Source organism: Carassius gibelio, chromosome A10 (assembly GCF_023724105.1).
Source record: "Carassius gibelio isolate Cgi1373 ecotype wild population from Czech Republic chromosome A10, carGib1.2-hapl.c, whole genome shotgun sequence".
In the NCBI taxonomy this organism is placed as follows: domain Eukaryota; kingdom Metazoa; phylum Chordata; class Actinopteri; order Cypriniformes; family Cyprinidae; genus Carassius; species Carassius gibelio.
Window position 1 is genome coordinate 7550332 of NC_068380.1, and position 20831 is coordinate 7571162.

At 36.7% G+C, this 20831-nt stretch overlaps 2 protein-coding genes across 5 annotated transcripts; both read left to right on the forward strand.

Annotated features, from left to right (window-relative positions):
* Nucleotides 1-1916: 1916 nt before the first annotated feature.
* LOC128021008 (high mobility group protein B1) lies at nt 1917-5270 on the forward strand. Of its 2 annotated transcripts, none has more exons than XM_052607865.1 (5): nt 1917-2082; nt 3756-3917; nt 4014-4159; nt 4252-4426; nt 4533-5270. In XM_052607865.1, exons 2-5 carry the CDS (start codon nt 3771-3773, stop codon nt 4677-4679), a joined length of 615 nt encoding a protein of 204 aa, XP_052463825.1. In that variant the 5' UTR covers nt 1917-2082; nt 3756-3770; the 3' UTR covers nt 4680-5270. The 2 variants fall into 2 exon arrangements, with proteins under 2 accessions (XP_052463825.1, XP_052463826.1); XM_052607866.1 differs by lacking the exon at nt 1917-2082 and adding an exon at nt 2940-3241.
* Nucleotides 5271-7015: 1745 nt separating this feature from the next.
* Nucleotides 7016-16741, forward strand: LOC128021009 (katanin p60 ATPase-containing subunit A-like 1). Of its 3 annotated transcripts, XM_052607869.1 has the most exons (12): nt 7016-7148; nt 8679-8951; nt 9110-9270; nt 10885-11047; nt 11191-11318; nt 12035-12140; nt 12417-12575; nt 13387-13513; nt 13602-13736; nt 14684-14810; nt 15777-15827; nt 16010-16119. In XM_052607869.1, coding segments are annotated over exons 2-12 (1320 nt in total). In that variant the 5' UTR covers nt 7016-7148; nt 8679-8789; the 3' UTR covers nt 16011-16119. The 3 variants fall into 3 exon arrangements, with proteins under 3 accessions (XP_052463829.1, XP_052463827.1, XP_052463828.1); XM_052607867.1 differs by lacking the exon at nt 15777-15827 and having other exon boundaries at nt 16010-16741; XM_052607868.1 differs by lacking the exon at nt 15777-15827 and having other exon boundaries at nt 8715-8951; nt 16010-16741.
* Nucleotides 16742-20831: the final 4090 nt, after the last annotated feature.

Here is a 20831-nt window from a genome sequence, read left to right on the forward strand (position 1 = left end):
TAAAGTGCATATGGTTTTAAAAAAACTCAATTTAGATTGAAAAATTCATTTAATAATTTAATATGTTGCTACCCAGTCTCTCTCTCTGTTCCATAATGCATTATACAGCGAGCTAATATAGAAAAATACAGAGTAGATAGGAAAATGTATAAATTAATAATAATAATAATAATAATAATAATAATAATAATAGGCTAATAATAAAAAATCTTTAGCAGTTCAGTTTTCATATTTGAACTTTCAAAACAAAGTATGATCGTATGGATACATGATCATACAGCATATGCGGTGTTCAATTTATTGTCAAAACGTAGCAGAATAAAAAAAAAGGCAAACGTTTTCAATTCCAAACTGTGGTGTTACAGAATCCACATTTAATTAAAAATAATATATATTACTCGGTTAGTGCTTTCATTTCCAGGATAAACCCTATATGAAATATTTGGTAAATTAACTCTTTTTTATGTTTTTTTATTATTTTTAAAATACTACATATATGATACTATTTGTATTCTCACGTCGATTAAATAAAACTGACCAGGAGTCATTAGATTCATATGTTTTTCTGTTTCTGTCACAATCAAATTCACATGTTTTTTTTTTACAAACGTATACATGCCAAATACCTATATGAAAAATGTATAAACATAGATAAAAAATATATACATGGCCATATAAGCATATCTAATCAATAGTAGCTTTTTAATACGCAAGTGTCAGTAAGAGTCTGTATGTGCTCAGAGCAGCATATAGCGCGTCTGTGAGCGTGTGCTCGAGCGGCGGCGCGCCTGTCTCGAGTCGTAGGTAGTTACAGCTGCTCTCTTATGAAACAATAATAGGCTATATAGGCATACATTTCCCATAAGGCTTCCTCGGCAGTTTATCTGTAGCCCCCGTCCCACACAATACGATTTTACTTTTTTTTTTTTTTTTTTTTTAAGATTTAGTCATTAACATGCATAGGCTCCGGCTTTTGCGTGTGTTTATGTATGGAAATAATTTGATTTCTAATTGTGGCCTAAATAGAAATGCATGTGTTAAGATAGTGCTGCCTTTTTTCAGAGCAACAATAACCAGTGTTGCTGCGTTTTTAGTATTCATATGATAGATAGATAGATAGATAGATAGATAGATAGATAGATAGATAGATAGATAGATAGATAGATAGATAGATAGATAGATAGATATCAAGCGCAACAAAAAAAGAAAAAAAAGAATAATTGGGAACCATGGTTCTTAAATTCCACTCAACACTATCTCTATTTTATCTGCTAAAATTACTATTGTAATTATGAAATTTAATTAGTGGTGGGCTGATCAAAATGTTGTTATCGAGATCATTTTGAGTGTTAATTTAACACCCTGAATACAAAAACCTTTACCGTTGTCTCGGGGTCCTGCCTTTTAATTAGTCAATAGGACTAACTAACATCTTGTAGAAAACATCTTTGACGTTGTGTCATTGAATCATCTCGAAACTTTATAATTAATCAACATTTGATACTCAAAAACGAATCTCACCGATTGAAACACTTTAATAAATATGACTCATAATTGCATATTTTGGTTAAAATCTGACTGGGATATTCATATAGTGTTTGTAGTAAGAGGGACGTCAGTCGGTCCCACTACTCTTGCATTTCAGCGTTTTGCACCTCACAGCAACACCGACACTCCACATTAACTCATCCATTTAGCACTGCGCGTGGAACACATAGAACACCGTACTACCACAGCCAACACAGTACACACAGCCTTTGCTTTAAGCTGAGACGAGAAACACACACATTCACTCAGTATTTTGTATTAACCCGCCATTTAAAACACTCGTGACGTTTCATTAAAGGCAGCCAATCGCAGCCCGGCTGTTATAAGGACAATGGAAAGCGCTCAGCCAATCGGAGGAGTGTTCGCCGTGGCGGCAGCCAATGGAATGGAAGCCCTATTGAGAGTAATGCTAGAGGGTTGAGAGAGCAGAGTACTGCGTAGAGCTATTACATCCACATACAGCCATTGCAGTACATTCACTATCCAGACAAGACAGCGGTTAAGTGTCAGCTTGTAGACATTTCAAAGTCTAGGGTAAGTACAAAAATTGCGAGAAAAGGTCAGGAAACCATACGGTATTTAAATTTAGCTTGTAAAAGAGCAATTTTATTGGCGGGGGGATTTTTGTGAAACGTTAAAAATGAGGGTATTATCCCCTCAGAATGAAAATGAGAATAACCTTAGATTTTTAATTTAATTTGTTTTGATGTATGCCTTGAAATTACACGAAAAATAGTCGGTTTTATTCGAGGGGCTGAAATACAGAACATTTGAAAAAATACATTTATTCAGCCTATTTCGAAATGTAACATTAAGCGGATAACTAGGTGACAGAATTGCGTACAAACAAGGTTTACGGACGGCGATAGTTGCCAGCGAGTAGCCATTGCAGCGCTTTACAAGGGATGTCTGTCAGAAGAACTATGAGAAATGATAAGAAAGAAAAAAAACTGACTAACGAAAAAATCAAAGCACAACGCCGTTGTTATGTGTATGGATTTATACGCTTGGTGATATTGAAATGACAGAGATACGGGCGAAAAAAAATTACCTCAGGAGCTGCGCTTTACTGTAATGGCTGACTGTACTCGCATAGGAAACAAGGCAAAGCCACAGAGCAATAGACAGGCGCAGTTCGCTTCAACTTTTTCAAATCGTGTTTTCTACCCCGTCGAGTTCAAAGTACGCGTTTTTCGAGGCGGAAAATAAAAATTCTATCTTTCGTCGTTCCAACCCGCGTATTTTGACATTTTTCCGTGCGTGAGAAGGGTATTAAATTGAGAGTTGAAGTGAGGTAGGTAATGCAGTCGCGCGGCTCCCCCTTATTGCAAAGCAGTGTAATGGCTGAGCGCTGACACAAAGAGAAGGAGCCATATTCTCAGTGTTATTGCATGAAGACAAGCGGCCATTGCGAGCCCACAGCAAACTCTGCACTGCACAGACCCAATGTATTACTATACACCAGGCGAATGCACAGGGCTTTTTGCGAAGGAAACAATTTCGGTCAGGAAAATCGACCCGCGCCGTTTGTTTGTCGTGTCCAAAAGCGAGCAGGAAGGCGGGTGGAGACATTTTAGGGGGACTTTCTTTCATGAAGAAGGCTTTCTCACAAAATGGAAGAAGAAATATTGCCGTCGTTGTTGACCTCCTTTCCTTCAGAGAGACAAGAGTGTGCGCCATTGCTATCTGAACGGTACATAGAGAGAAACGGGCTCTTTTCAACGGGGAACACGGCGAAAGTGGAGTCGATTATTAAGAAATTTTACGAGTTTTTCGATGTCGCGCGTACTTTGGCACATAAAAGAACTTTAATTAACCAACTTATTTCTACATTTTTAACCATTTTTAACTTTGAAAAAATACACTTTGGGAAAGTTTTAGTATTTAAAAAAAACTTTTTAATGTTTCATAAGACGTTTTATTTTCAATTGCACTATTATGGAAACTCATTTTGTCGTGACATGTTTACATTATAAAACGTCAAATTCGTCGCACAGAAAAACTACATGCAAATGCGCGCCTTTGCAAATAACGTACTAAATATTAGAGTAAATAATTAGTTAAAATATAGCTTTGATAATTCCAAAATAACAATTTTGTTAGTAGAGTAAAAAAAAAATAGTAAAAGCAACAAATTTAAATGGTACATTTGGCAAGTAGAATTTAATACTTGATTAAATTATGGATTTTCTTTTATACAATTTCAGGATATTTAGGCAAAGATGGGGAAGGATCCAACAAAACCAAGAGGCAAAATGTCGTCTTACGCATACTTTGTCCAGACCTGCAGAGAGGAGCATAAGAAGAAACACCCTGAGGCGACGGTCAACTTCTCTGAGTTTTCCAAAAAGTGCTCCGAGCGATGGAAGGTCAGTCACACCTTTCATTTACATTGTGTTAATGACCTTCCCCTCTTTTCCCAACAATGGGAAAACTATTTTTTTTCTTCTCCTTCCCTATCTCAGACTATGTCAGGCAAAGAAAAGGGGAAGTTTGAAGACATGGCCAAACAAGACAAGGTCCGTTACGAGAGGGAGATGAAGAACTACATTCCACCCAAAGGCGAGAAGAAAAAGAGGTTTAAGGACCCTAATGCTCCCAAGAGACCCCCGTAAGCATCTCACTTGTTCATTAAGATGCTTCGGCATTTGTGAAGGATGTAAAGTTTATAATTTTTTTTTCACATCCCCTGTTCCAACAAAGGTCCGCCTTCTTCATTTTCTGCTCCGAGTTCCGATCCAAGGTGAAAGAAGAGACCCCTGGTCTGTCTATTGGAGATGTGGCCAAGAGACTGGGTGAGATGTGGAACAAAACATCAGCTGAGGATAAGCAGCCATTTGAGAAGAAGGCAGCCAAGCTTAAGGAGAAGTATGAGAAGGTGAGAAACGATGCCACAAATAATCAACCAAAATAGCAACTGATAAATGATCTGAATTTTCATAAGAAGATTCCTTGCTGAAAAAATGAATCTCATTTCCTTTTAGGACATTGCTGCCTATCGTTCTAAAGGCAAAGTGGTAGGAGGTGCAGCCAAAGCCCCTTCTAAGCCGGTCAAGGTTAATGATGATGACGACGACGATGATGAAGATGAGGACGAGGATGACGAGGATGAAGAAGAGGATGACGAGTAGATAAATAACATTTAGAGCTTAGCTTGTTGTCTATAAAGCATTTAACCCCCTTGTATACTTTACTGATGCCATAAAATGGGTAAAATAAATAAATAAAAAACCTGAAAAGGCAAAAAAACAAAACAAAAATAACAATAAGGCTGTGTATATGCTTTGTTTTTAAACTGTACAGTTTCTTTTTTTTCCTTTTTTGTATAGTTAACACTACAGAGGTGTCATCTGTGTTCCTCCGAATGCCCCAACCCTTAATTTAGTTCTTAGTTTAATTCCTTAAAGATGGTTCCAACACCACTATCCTCGCCTGGTACAGTAAAAAAAGAAAAGGTGGGGTTGTAAAATTGTCTTGAGGTCAGTGGAGTTTTAGATGTGTGCAGCGTACAACCTAGTTTCATGTGAGGTTGTAGTTCATATCTCAATGTACTTTTGTTTGTTTACTTTTTTTTCAGATCAAATATAATCATCATTAGTAAATCGCCGTATCAAAGTTATTTTACTGTATTTTGAATACCACTGTAATTGCAGAAATGATTTAAAAAAGTAATTGTTTTGTTCTGTATGCTTCTGACATCAATAAACTTTTTTTTTAATAAAGATTTTAGTATCTTTCACTTTTCTTCATAGCATTAGATTAATTCTGGATTAATTTCTCTGCATCTTGTTGGATTGAATTTAAAATGTAAGTGAACTGATCTGAAATTAGTTTGTATTCGCTATTAGATAAGTAGTTTTTGTATTTAACTCTGCTTTTTCTAATACTGCAGGTGACTGGAAGTATCTGTGGGTTTGTCATGTCTACTCTTGTCCATGTCTAAGATCACAGGTACATTATTTAGTGTAAATACATCAACAGAAGCATTTAATATACCAACATTAAAAAAAACCTTATTACTAATTTAAAAACTATTTTTATGAGTCAATATGATTTCAGGCTCAATTATCTTTATATGCCTATACTGATTTATTTTCAAAGTCATCAGCATTTCATTTGGTCAGGAGATTTGAATGTATGGTTTCAGTACACTAACCAGAGAGCCAGTTTCGAGGTCGCCTTGTTTTTCGTGATAAACACAGGCTTAAAAAGAACACATGATTGTATCATCAGATGAAAGTCTCGATTAATCCGAGCCTCCTTCTGTTCATGTGGTTAAAATGCACATATTACAGCGGTATACTGCGCCATCGCATGGTCATTTTGTGGTACTGTCATTTATAAAGGCCATGACACTTCAAACAGATTATAGATCAGCATCTCTCCGACCATGCCATGATGTTCATGCCCTTATTTTTTTTTTTAGCTCTGAGTATCTTCACTGCTTAATATACTGCCGTCCTTCTGCTACTGCGGATTGATTTTATTTTACATTACATTTACATTTATTCATTTAGCAGACACTTTTATCCAAAGCGACCTTACAAATGAAGACATTGGAAGCAATCAAAAACAACAAAAAGAGCATTGATATATAAGTGCTATAACAAGTCTCAGTTAGGTTAACACAGTACACGTAGCATGGGCTTTTAAATAATATAATAAATAAAAAGAAAACAGATAGAATAAAAACAGAATAGAGCAAGCTAGTGTTAGAGGTCTTTACACACACACACACACACACACATAATTGCATAATAAATGAAAAGAAAATATAATACAAAAATATTAGAAAGGTAGTTAGATTTTTTTTTTAAAGAATAGAATTAGAATAGTGAGTGCTAAAGTTATAGGGTCAAATAAAGATGGAAGAGATGTGTTTTAAGCCGATTCTTGAAGATGGCTAAGGACTCATCTGCTCGGATTGAGTTGGGGAGGTCATTCCACCAGGCGGGAACATTTAATTTAAAAGTCCGTAAAAGTGACTTTGTGCTTCTTTGGGATGGCACAATCAAGCGACGTTCACTTGCAGAACACAAGCCTGTAGAGGGCACATAGGTCTGAGTAGTATTTTGTTTGGAACTGTATTCTGAAGTAAAGAAATATTTAATACAAACAGAAAAGAACATATCATTCTGTCTAATGATAAAGGCCAACGATGCAGACCACTAAACAGTATATATATAAAAAGCCTCTTTCATCCTCGTGAATTGGTCGTTCCTTGAACTGCTATGTCATCATATAAGAAGCTGGGGCTAGTTATCACAATTGTTATTACAGTGAATATTTATCGATACTTATTTTTCTGTATAGTCTTGACTACAAAGACGATAACATAATAAAACATTTATGTAATTAACCAAAGAAAAATTAACCTTAAAGTTACCTTATCGTAGATAGATAATACCATAGACATCATATAGGAAGTCTATGGATAATACCCGTGTGACAACTAGCCCCGGTCAGTTTTCGAGCTGTTATCCCGACTCCTCCCACAACACGTTGCGTTCATTCATCAGTCAGCGTCTTTTCGCGGCCATGGCAACATCAGGGGGTAACGGACTGTGGACCAGTCGAACGTAAAAGTGCCTCGCTCAAAGGTAAGACATCTACCTATTTCCATGGAAACGTAGAATTAAATGCAGAACACATCTATCATATCACATGTCTTTTGTAAGATTTATAAACTAACAAGTGGACTTCATATTTTGATTCCTTGCAAATCCTTTTTGTTATCGTTGGCCTAAATCTTAAGTGTCTTGCACTGTTTCCTTATGGGTAATGTAGTTCCTTATTGTAGCGAGCAGTATTTGTCTGGACTTAAAGGCAAACGGAGAAAAAACTACAAATCCCATGTAACTTAATAAGCAGGTGCGGTGACTGTTGTGCTTTTCTTTCTTTTTTTTTTTTTTTTTACATACAACACGGCTTGATTTTATAGAAAAAAAATTGATTCTATGCTATTTTTAATAGTGTTTTTTCAGGTTAGTTCGTTTTTGTTTAAAGAAAAGACGAATTACATCCGTCCTGAAATGTATTTATTATGTGCTTCATATTAAGTGTCCGAAAAACGGAACGGTCTTATTTTTACAGCCACTCTGTGCTCAGGGCAAAGGTTGATAAACCAAAGTTTAGTATCCTAATCCGTAGAGAAATCCTATCATTGTTATTGTTATCAGTGAAACCACACTCAGAGTGATTCAATCAGTAAAATTTACCTGATAAGATCGGAGTGTTTTAGTTATTTAATATAAAGTTCGTGCATTTAAAATGACCATAATTTTTGGTTGGCCCAAATTTTCTACAGTGGACAGGAAAAAAGTCCTGATGGGCAAAAACCTATGAATGCAACCTTTAATTAAATTTGTGAACATTCCAACCTTTAATTTAAAATTTGTATAATAATAAACTATTGGACATGTAAAGGTAACGCACCCTCATTTATGTATTTATGGTCTCTTAATGATTTTTTCATTTTTTTTTAAATTTACAATACAATTTTAAGAAAAGGCATATTTTGTTTTGCCCCTTTTTATCTGCTCCCCATCAGATTGAATATGGCATATTTGTATGTATGAAGCTTGCATTAATGTGCCCATACACACACTTTCAACTTGCATACACTCTTACCATCTTTAATATTATTTAATATCAGTAAAAAAGAAAAAAAGTTATACACCAAACTACTATTAAAAACAATTAATATTTAAATCTCTGTATAAATTTTAAATAGAAATGGTCACATATTCTACAATAGGTCTGCACAGAATAGTACTACACTACACTATAAGGAAGTTGTTTTTTAATGTTATAAATATTTCTCATTCTTACATCCCCAAATACTCATTCTATCTGAAGGTTTTGCTGTACATGTTCCCTGGAGCTTTTTGTTGGACAAAAAGTGTTCTGAAACAGAAGGGGACTTCTGAGATAATAGCTCTTTAAATAGTTCCTGTGTTGTATTTTGCAACATATTTTCAACAAAATTGTAGAAGAAATCTGGAAATGTGCAAAGACATTTTAATGCAGCTCTAGATGGTTTGCCAGAAGGTTCATCACTCTTCTTGTCAGAATCTCTATAAAAGTTTGATTTAGCTCACCATCATCTCTCTGTTCTTTGACATGTTTAGGACTCATGGTTTTCAATCACCCGCACGTCAAACCAGCATTTCTGATGAAGCTGTGAACTAAGGTCACATTGGAGCACTGAAGTAGCGTTTGGTTTGAATATCTTTCTCACCATGAATCTGACTGAGATTTGCGACAATGCTAAGAAAGGAAGAGAATATGCACTTCTTGGGAATTATGACTCATCTATGGTGTACTATCAAGGTGTTCTACAACAGATCCACAAGCACTATCAGTCCCTCAGAGATCCTGCCCTGAAAGTCAAATGGCAACAAGTAAGGCGCTTGTATACTGTATGATTTAATCTGATATGTATTTATTTATAGTGCTGTTGCTTGTATAGGTATTAGCCAATACATACTGTGGTATTGGCACAGTATATGTAATCTGAAGGACTCAAACCCATTATGCTTTCTTCCTTCTCTGAGCCCAGGTTCGGCAGGAACTGGCAGAGGAATATGAGCAGGTGAAAAGCCTTGTAAACACCCTAGAGAGTTTCAAGGTGGAAAAACCTGTGGATTTCCCCAACCCTCTGCCTGAAGAGAGCCCAAGGGACCCCGATGTGTGGCCGCCCCCTACCCCAGCTGAGCACAGGTAGAATAGGCAGCTGATTACCTAAAGCCCTGAGGAGTTCTGTCACACATCTCCTTACTTCATGCTGTCACTGCGGTGTTCACATTGTCATAAAGCACAAAATGGAATTAGCTTTGCTGCCTGAAGTGAAGACGGACATAGTTTGTGTTTTATCCAATTGTATTTACTCCATGTAACTTGTAACATCCAAGTAAAAGATACAATACCAACATGTCAGAGAAAAAAAAAAAACAGACTCAGAGAGTTGGAAAAAGGATCACCTCCTTTTGTCAGTAATTTGTTAAACTGCTTTTGGCTTTCATTTTAGCCTTTAGTGTGTTTGGATATGCCTCTGTCTCTACTAGCTTTGCAATATTTGCCCACTCTTCTTTGCAGAACTGCTCAAGTTCAGTTCAGTGTGGTGATTAGCGTTTGTGGACTGCAGTCTTCAAGTCATTCCACAGATTTTCAATGAGGTTTAAGTCTGGACTCTGTCTATAGGCCATCCAAGGACAATCACCTTTTTCTCCTTCAACCACTGTGTGCTCAGTTTTGCTGTGTTCTTTGACTCATTGTCCTGTCGCTAGGTAAACCTTCCCTTTGACAACTTTCTGGCACAAGGCAGCAGATTTGCCTCAAGAATTTGACAGTATTTTGTCCCATCCATTTTTTCTTCTATCCTGACTAGTGCGCCGGTCCCTGCTGCAGAGAAACACCCCATAACAGGACATTAGCACCTCCATGCTTTACTGGAGGAATGCAGTTATTTGGATGTTGAGCTGTGTTGGATTTCCACCAGACATATCGTTTGGTGTTGAGGCCAAATAATTCAATTTTAGTCTCATCTGCCTCAAAAAATCTTCACGTTGTGTTTTTGCAAAGCCAACGTGTCTGCATGTGGTCTTTCTTGAGGAGTGGCTTTTTTCTTGTAGTCCTCTCATACAAGCCACATATTTGGAGAATTTGTGTTATTGTTGTCATATGCACACAATGCCCACTCTTTGTCATAAATTCCTGTGACTGCTTCAGAGTTGTTATAGTCCTCTTGGTAACCTCTCTGAGCAGTGTCCTCCTGGCTCTTTCATCCAGTTTGGAGAGACATCCTGATCCAGGGAGGCTCTGTGTTGTATCAAATACCTCCCACTTCTTATTAATAGACTACACTGTGCTTCTAGGCATTGATAAAGCCTTTGATTTTTTTTGTATCCATCTCCTGATTTGTTCCTGTCCATAGCTTTATCCCGTAGATCTTTTGAAAGTGCCTTTACACCTGTAGTTGATTGTTTGCTTCAGTTGAACTACCACAGACTGAAATGCTCCAGGAAAGCTCTTTTCATGCTGAGCTAATCAAAAGTTGAGAGTCAAATGGCTTTATGTGCCATTGAGAAGTGATTAACTACACCTGATTGTACACTGGCAGTATATATATATGTGTTTATGTATGTGTATTTGTTTCAGGATTCTTTGATAAAACATTTTTTAAGTGTCTTTGCTGTAACTTTTGACCAATTGAATGCTTCCTTGCATCCAATGTATTATACAGACATTATATACATCTATAAATTATATTGACTAAATTGATTAAAAAAATCAACCCTGATATCAACCCTGTGATATCACACTGTCTGGTCATAGAGGACCTGTCCAGGTGAAGAAGCCAATCACTGTATCAAAGCCCCAGAGAAAAGACTCCCCTGGAATGCAGCATCGTGGACCCATGGGGAGAGGCCAGCCAAACGTGAAATCAGAGAGGCCCAACACCCGCGACGGCCGTGGAAATAAACCTAAGGATGAAAAAGTAAGTTATTCAAACTATTGGGCTGAATGTACAAACTGAGGAATCTTAGTCTGAATTGGAATTATGGTTAATTTAGTTTCAGGATTTCTAAGTACCTATTATCGTATGTTGCAGCAATGTGTCCTGCCTGTCTGTGTTTTCAGAGTAAGAAGAATGCCCAGGAGGGTGCTGCTGATGTGGAACAGAGGAAGTTTGATGGCGCAGGCTATGACCGCGATCTGGTGGATGCGCTGGAGAGGGACATTGTGTCCCGGAATCCCAATATCCACTGGTATTGTGCCATTTTAGTGCTAGTTTTACTGTTCAAGGACTTAGCAGAACATAGTATACAAAATAAATGTTTTATACAATTATGTTGCTCATTTGCTATAATTAAATTGAATTATGTGTGATATTTCAATACTTTGCACTCTAGATGTTGAGTGAAAAACTGGGCATGGCACAATCATGAATTTGTGCTGTTGATTAATTGTCAAACCAATAATCGTGATTAACGATTTAATTGTCTGTCGTGCTCATGTCCCTTACAGTATGAGCCTAATACATTATTAAAAAAAATGTATATATGCCCATTTGATTTGCTTTAATGCAGTGACAATCTATTTTAAAACTGAAGATATTTCTCTTTAATTTTGGTACAATTAACATTCACACAGGAGCCCACTAATAATGGGTGAATATTAATTTTGAGGTTTATGCACTTACATTTCCCTTTTTGAATGGCAAACTGCACAATTATAACAATTATAAGTAATCTTTCTGTCTATAAAAATCAAATGCAAATGCAAATCAGCCCTGAAAATGTGAAAATCCTCTGGGCTTAGGAATTGGCTGAATAAATGGTGATGCAGTAAGTTTAGTTTTCATACTTGACCAGACAGATAAGTAGCATGTTGAGTCAGCGACAGCTGTCAGTCACAGTGGCAGTTAGTGATTCAGTGCTGGATGGTGATTCAGGCAAGCTGTCACGTGTTACTGTTCCTGCAGGGATGACATCGCAGATCTGGAAGATGCCAAAAAGCTGCTGAGAGAGGCAGTGGTCCTGCCTATGTGGATGCCAGACTTCTTCAAGGGGATCCGCCGCCCGTGGAAGGTTAATATGTTAGATGACACCTGATGCCAGAGTTTGTGGTTTTTAGTCCAGCAGGGGGCGCAGTTATACTAGCTAATTATGTAGGACAGAACGCACATTCTTCAAAGCGGTGCTGTATCTTTAGTCACAGATTGAGTATGGCTAATATATTTCACCTTCAGTTTGTTTTCCACACGCCATCTGTTTTATTTAAGTGTTTTTATCTCAAACCATCAGCTGCATCTTTGTGTTTTAAATGTGTGCCCATGTGAAGTCATCTTGTTTTTACACTATCAGGGGGTGCTGATGGTGGGCCCTCCGGGCACAGGGAAGACCATGTTGGCTAAAGCGGTTGCGACCGAATGTGGCACAACATTTTTCAATGTGTCGTCCTCCACGCTGACCTCAAAGTACAGGGGAGAGTCTGAGAAACTGGTGCGGCTCCTCTTTGAAATGGTGAGCCAACATATCATTTGATATTGATTTAGGATCAGGAGTTAACTAGGCCTCAGGGCACAAATCATCGAAAATGTCCCAGATATTTAAAATGTTACATTTACACAGCTGGATGACACTCTGTGTTATATAAGGGAAATATTATTTAGTTCGTCAGTCAGTTAGACGACAATATGCCTTCATAAAAACAAACAAAATACCACCGAAAATAGATTTTGATTTTAAATTAAAGGGCAAATGTGCTGTGTGTTTTCTAGAGGAAAAAAATTAGTTTGTTTGATAAAGGAAACAAATAGAGAACACGTATGCCCTCATGAAATGTAAAAGTACTCATAAAGGTCAGTGTTGATTTTACATAAATGGAAATATGCTGTGTTTTGTTAGGAAAATGTCAGCAAGTTATGTAGAAACTGTAGTCAGTCAGTCAGTTAGTTAGCCAGCAAGTTAGTTATGCCGTCAGGAAAGCCAAAAAAATGGGCATTACAATGTTTTATTAGAGAAAAGGTTTTGTCAGTTAGTTAGGTTGCCTGATTGTTAGAGAAAAAAATTAAATATGAAATGTGAATAGAAAAAACTCTACAACTGAATGACACATTGTTTATTTATATAAGAAAAAAGGCTTGTTAATTAGTTATTTCATAAAAAATAAAAAAAAATAAAAAATAAAAACAATCCCGACTCTGATGGAGTTAAAAATAATTAACATTATATTTAATAAACTAAAAAAGTTGGTCATGTTATAGTCTATATTGTCTTTACCGGATGTTTGCGCTTCTTCTTCTAATTTCTTATTTATTTTTTGCTTTAACAGGCTCGTTTTTATGCTCCTGCAACTATTTTTATTGATGAGATTGACTCTATTTGTGGGAGGCGGGGCACCTCAGACGAACATGAGGCCAGTCGCCGAGTGAAGTCAGAATTACTCGTGCAGATGGATGGTGAGTTTTGTCTAGTAGGCGACTCTGTTATGATATTACATTGAATGATGTAGCCTTATTTGAACACTCACCCATGTAATGGCATCAGGTGTAGGAGGTGCGCAAGAGAATGATGATCCCTCTAAAATGGTAATGGTCCTGGCTGCCACTAACTTCCCCTGGGACATTGATGAGGCTCTAAGAAGACGACTGGAGAAGAGGATCTACATTCCACTACCCACTGGTAATCTAACACCCTCACGCACAAGCGCCCATCAACAGGAAAACGTTCTCCAGGCAGTCACGGCTCTTCCGATTTCTCCATACATGTCACCCACTCATAAATGAACCAGCCTGACTAATTTCTCTCCATTCACACTGTGCTGTGTAGTTCATTTAGTTAGTCATTGCTCACGAGCTTTCATTGTCTAATGCAACTCCTTTGTTATAGTAACAGGGCCTGGATTTTTGCATTTTAAATTGTGAAAATATGTCACATTTTAAAAAGGTCACATTTCTCCTAAAAATGTAAATCATGTAAATACAAACAAAAGGAAGTTTATTTCTAGAAACATGAAGATTTTTCTAATTGTTTCATTTTTTTCCCTGACACATAAGCACATTTTGAAATATGAATAATTAAAATCAAAATAACAAAGGCATTTGCAAATACTTTATAATAAAATTATTATTTTTTGTTTTGTTTTGTTTTCATTGCTTATTTAATATAACTTAAATAAAATAATCAAATTTAACTTAAATACAATTTTTTTTTAATATATTTCCTGGAAAATAAGTCGCATGAGTCGGATCGGTTCAAAACTGCTTTGTGGAGAGGAACAAAAAACAAATAAGTTATTAAATTCAGAAATAATGTAAAATACCAGGTAAATAATTACAAATAAAAGAAATATAATATTACATTTTACAAACATTATATAAAAATTATTATTCTAGTTCTCCTTACTCCACAACAAATAACAAATGCATTTAATAGTTTTCATAGAAGAACAAGGATTGAAAAAAAAAAAAAAAATAGTGGCATTCCAAATAAACAACATTTATTTTAAACATCAAGCTTAAACAAATTTATTTAAAGTGAAACTAAAACTATGATGATAAAAAAAATGATCAGATGATAAAAAATTCTAAAATACCAACTTTTCATCAAACAATTACTGAACTCCACAGCTCAAGGACGGGCAGAACTCTTAAAGATCAACCTAAGGGAAGTGGAAGTGGCATCTGATGTGGATCTGACCCTCATCGCTGAGAAAATTGAGGGTTATTCAGGAGCTGACATCACCAACGTCTGCAGGTACAGTATGTTTTCAGGATTACAGATAACACCTTGTCCTAACTGAACATGATGTGACAGGTTTCAAGCATCAAGTCATTTTTGTACTCTTGCTAAAAATGTAATGCGGTGTAAAAAGTCCAAAATCACAGCCAAAAAGAACATATTCAAGCTCAACAGTGCTTGCCTTTATTTTATTTCTTTATTTTTTTCTTTCTTTTCACCCCTCCATTGTTGCAGAACATTCCTGAAGAGAAGAGCCACCTTGAACCATGCAACAAGATTTAGTTGTTTCATGGACATATTCGTCCCATTAATCAATTTAGTATGGGGTTACATGTTTTGTTTTTGCATAATAAGGGAGAGGAGAAAGTATTTACTATCTTGCACTTGGATTCGTTTACTCAAAAATGGGAAATTGCTGAAAATTTACCCTGATCTTCTGATGTAAATGAGTTTGTTTATTCATCAGATCACATTTGGAGAAATTTAGCATTAAATCACTTGCTCAACAATGGATCATCAGCAGTGAATGGGTGCCGTCAAACAGCTGATTAAAAACATCACAATGATCCACAAGACTCCAGTCCATCAGATAACAGTGTGAGGCAAAAAAACATTGTTTGTAATAAATACCTAGAAACAGTTTTAACTGCAAACCACTGCTTCCAGATAAAATAAGTCCTCCATCCATGATATTGCCTTCTCCAGTGAGAAAGTCATCTTAAATCATTCTGAATCATGAAAGAAATATGCACAGATCCCACATTGTTATAAGCAAATGGTGCCAAAACAGTTCGAAACAAATATGTTGTTGGATTTTTATGTGAGAGGACAACAGGGAATTGACTTGGACTGATAGTGGACTATTTTTGCCAGAAGCAACAGTTTAATGATGGATTTGTTTATTAAAAACAGTTCAGAAGACATGAAATGATTAAGTGAGTCATGTGGGTTAATTGTGGATTTATAATGTTGTTTTTACAGCTGTTTGGATTCTTATTCTGATGGCACCCATTCACTGCACAGAATTCATTAGTAAGTAAATGATGCCATGCTAAATTTCTCAGAATCTGTTTTAATGAAGAAACAAACTCATCTACATTTTGGATGGCCTGAGTGTGAGCAGATTTTGGTGTGTACTATTCCTTTAAATGAAGCTTCATGCTCCAAACATAAATTGATGGTGTTGGTTTGACTTTGTGCATCTGTGCTCTCAGAGATGCATCGATGATGGCGATGCGACGGAGGATCCAGGGTCTGAGTCCGGAGGAGATCCGTGCTCTCTCTAAAGATGAGCTGCAGATGCCAGTCACCATGGAGGACTTTGAGCTTGCACTCAAAAAGATCTCAAAATCCGTCTCGGCTGCAGACCTGGAGAAATACGAGTCCTGGATGTCTGAGTTTGGGTCTGTGTAAAAACAAAAGACAGCTACGAGATAAGTGTCAATGTGGGAGAACACATTGTGGACCAAAACTTGAGAAAAGGGCACCGTTTTATGTTTCAAGACATTTTAAGATGATACAGAAAACCAGTGTTCCGATGCGTTTGGACATGTTTGGATTCAAAAAGTTGCACCCTCATTTGTCAGAAATGCACCACCAATTGTGTATGACACTGAGCCACATTTATTTGTTCCTAGCATCAGTTTCAAGTGTTTCTAACTTCATTCTCTGCTAACAGATGGAAATCACTTGTGTTGCTAATGACCTGTCTTAAGTTTCAAAACTGAAACGCCTGTGAAAATGATACTTGACAAGGGAGACCAGCATAATCCTGGTGCTGTGCTGGATGTTTTTTTAATGTTTACTAGTGTGTAGACATTCATATGTGCTGTGTTCTTTTATTTGTTTTACTTGATAGTTCTAATAAAATTAACATTTGTTCTCTACCTATTTAATGTCAAAATGTACTTATGTTCTTTTAAAAATAAAAACTGTTTTAGGATTTACTTAGTATTTTTTTTTGTCAGATATTGCTAGTAATAAAAAAATAATAATTCAAGAAACTGCAATTAATGCATTGATTTAAACATGAAATTCTGAAATGGAAAGACAGAAACTGTATTTTATAATGATACTAAATATAAATGATACAAGATAAAAACATTTTTTTTACAGTTTGCATATGATTTAGCAGTGCATGATGTTCCAAAGAAAAACATTGTCTTTATAATCTTTCATCAAAATATAATAACTTGGTCTAGCTCTGAAACAAACAAAAAATTGTTTCAGATGATGTCATCAAGACTGCAGGCTTTGGCATAATATCAACAGATTAATTCGAACTCCGTCCACTTTTTGTTAACCAAGTAATTTTTAGTGGATAAAATGAAGTCCCACCCTTCTTGTTTTTCTTCTTACATAAGCAAAATTTCTGTATAATTTCACAGACTAAAAAGGACTGTTGTCTATTGTCAATAGTGAAGCATAGCTTGCAAGTCTCTTTTCTACCAAGCAGGATTCTGCTGGCGAATCTGAGTGAAACCATTGTGAAATTTGTGTAGTGAAACCCTCTTCTCTCACAAGAACTTTCCAATTGCATGGATTCCTATTGAAATGACTAGAATTCACCTGCAAAAATTTGCCGAACAATGATAAATGTTACCACACATTTACAAGTTACAAATTGGAATCATTGTCCAAAATGTCACAAATAAAAAATCATTTTACAACTGGAACTCTGCCATCAACACATCTGATGTTCAAGCATTTACAGTTTTTATGGCAGCTTAGTAGAAACCAGATCTGGATCCATGATGGGCGATGAGTTTGTGAATTTGTTCTTGTGTCCTACAGCAGCAGAAGTGTGTGACTCAGTCGTCTGGAGGGAGGACAGTGGGGGAAGAGGATGACTCTGTTGTTGTGGACCGTGCTGTGTGAGCGTGGGCGGTGTGTGGAGTTTATTGTTTTCTGACAACATCAGAGTTAATGCGCTGACCGTCATGATGTGTTGTCTTCCCGAAGCGAAGTTTCCTGATTGTTATGAAATTGTCTATTGTTCTTTTTTTTATTTTTTCTCCTTCACCCAGTTTTGGCCAGCATTAGAAGTCACAAACTGACAGTACTAAACTAGCATGGCGCAAGATCATACCATCACAGATAGCATCCAGTTAAATTGATCAGCAGGTTTTGAGTTTGTGTGGATCCAGATGGACATGGCAGCTAGTGTATATCCAAAGAGAGTGAGTGGGAATGAATCATAAGTATGGACAACAGTACGGCCGGCTGACGAGAGGCCAGGTGATGGCATGACGTGGCATTAGTGTGGTAGAAATCAAGAATAAAAGTTAATACTTGTTCTGAAGCATATGGCTCTTTAAAGGCCACTACACATGGCTATAACACAGACATGCTGCTCTTATGTTCTCTGGTGATTTATCTTCACTGAGTATGTTGTTCTGGGAAAAAAAAAATTATGTAAAAAGCTGTACACATTTCATACGTATGCTTTTATCTGTGTCGACAGCATATTTATACATGTTAATCTAATATAATTAAAAATTAAACTAATGTCCAAAAATGATCTATACTTAAAATGCTTCCAATAATTCCAATAAGAGTTATATACACTTACTGGCCAGACAAGGGAGGATGGATCCATGCCTTCATGTTCTTTACGCCAAATCCTGACCCTACCATCTGAATGTCACAGCAGAAATCAAGACTCATCAGACCAGGCAACGTTTTTCCCAATCTTCTGTTGTCATTTTGGTGAGCTTGTGCGAATTGTAGCCTTCGGTTCTTAACTGACAAGAGCGGCACCCGGTGTGGTCTTCTGCTGCTGTAGCCCATCTGCTTCAGGGTTTGACGTGTTGTGCGTTCAGAGATGGTATTCTGCATAACTTGGTTGTTAATCTGTTAATCTGTTTTTTTTTAGATCTGGTGGTTTTTATATATATATATATATATAAACCTGCAGAGTCATTACATCTGTTGCATTTAGATAGAAAGATGTGTTTATTAAATAACTCTACATAAATTTGTATTTGTTAATGGCACCATATCCGCACAAAAGCGTTTGAAGACATTTTCTGTATGATAGACACATGCAAACTCTGTACTGAAGATATAAATGCCTTTTGTGTGAATATTTGTGGTTTCTATAATGGGCGTTTGAGAATTCACAGTTTTATGTACTGCATTCTGAGAAACTCAGATGATTTTATGCTCTGAAAGTTAATCTGGTGGTTTTGAGAGCAAGGAGAGTTTCAAGAAGGCTTCTGTGCTGCACTTGATACTTCTTTGCATTGTGTGCTTCTGCTCTCGGTTTCAGACCTCAGCTGTGTTGCAGTTTCTAATATGTCCCACGAGATTATGCTTTTGTCGGTTGTTGCTCTTCATCACCAAATTTCCTGTTTTACACATGTGAGCCCCAGTGCCTTAGAGAGAACAGAGTTTCCTGAAATGAATACACATTGCAATACGACCTGTTTGAAACCCTGTGGGACGGTCTCAGGAAGGCCTGCATAGGTAATAACATTCAATCTTTGTTGAATTTTATTGAAACTGAGGGCAATTACTTATCTCGGATGGTGATCATACCATCTGACATACAGTAGAACTAATCTGTAATGTCAATATTTTCCTATTTGTGTGTATATATAAACACTTTCTTGCTGTTCTTTTCCCACATTACCGGATGGAACTGTCATTCTTGGGCTGCTGGCCATAGTCAGTGACAGAGCCAAAATTCTAATCGCTAGGGTCTCCCTCTCATCAGACCAACCCAGCATGTTCAGCTATGCTAGACTGCTGTGCTCTGACATTGTTAGCGAGATACAGGATATCCCTGAAGGGGAGAGACAGCTAAACAATCTCAGACATAATCAACATTGTTTGTTAACAAACAGTAAGCCAGAAATTCTTCTCGATGATAACGCCCCACGCCCAACAGACAACAGTACATCGTGAGCCCTTGTCAACATTTCCACCCCTAAATATGGATGTAGAGTACTCCGAACATATGCTTGAATAGCAAATAGTAATTTAAACACTTCCAGTAAACGTACTGAACTGCCAAGTTCAGAGTCAAACCTTCAATCCTGCAACTACTAATGGAATAAAAGCACACATGTGTGTAGGACTATAGGACTTATAAATAATATAGTCCTATTATTTAAGGGCAGTCGGAGGCCTTGTTTATATCAGTATCATGGACATCAGTGTTATTTTTAGTATCAGTGAGATACTATAAGAGTTTTTAAAATTTTGAATTAGTTTTTGTCTTTTTACAAGACAAACATAAATAAAAATAATAATAAAATAGACCAAAAACACAACTAAACTACTAACATTTTGTCATTTTGATTAGGTTTTAAAGATACATCTATATATTTTTATTTATTTATTTATTTTTATTAATTTTCAGTTTCAGTTTAAGTCATAGTACATCTATGTTAAACTAAATGAAAAGGGGAAATGTTGTTTTGGTTACTAGCGAAAAAAAAACAATTCACAGTTTATTTTAAATCACATTTTTTCATGTTATTAAAATGTTTGTTCTAGCCCTATAATAACCCTGAAGCAGTAAAATACTCCAAAGCCTCTAGGCCATGATGTCCATGTGCAATCTGCCCTATTATTGTTCCAAATAATAACTGCTATTTGAGTTTGTGTTATTCTTTCAATAGGACCTGCTTCCTAACCTGCATCCCAATCCTGACTTGCTTGTCTCAGGTCAATTTACAAGTCAGAACTTCGACCCCTTGTTGAAATCTCCTCCTCGCTTGTTTGTGGCCACATGTGACTAGAGGCCAAATTAAGATAATGGTCGATATTAGATCTGCGAGAGGATTCGCATTACGCCAATGCTAATTGAGGTCCTGCGAGGTGGTCTGGTTATTTGCAGCTTCCTTTCACCATCACTAATGTTGACAGAACACAAAATGGGATGTCAAGGTGCTCCGTCACACCACCCCCTACAGCTGTACAGGATGATGTGTTTTCTCCCCCACAAATGAGGTGGGTTTAAGTGGTATTAGACAGGGCTGCCCACGTGATGTCAGCAGATGATGTCACAGCTGATGGAAAATGTAACAT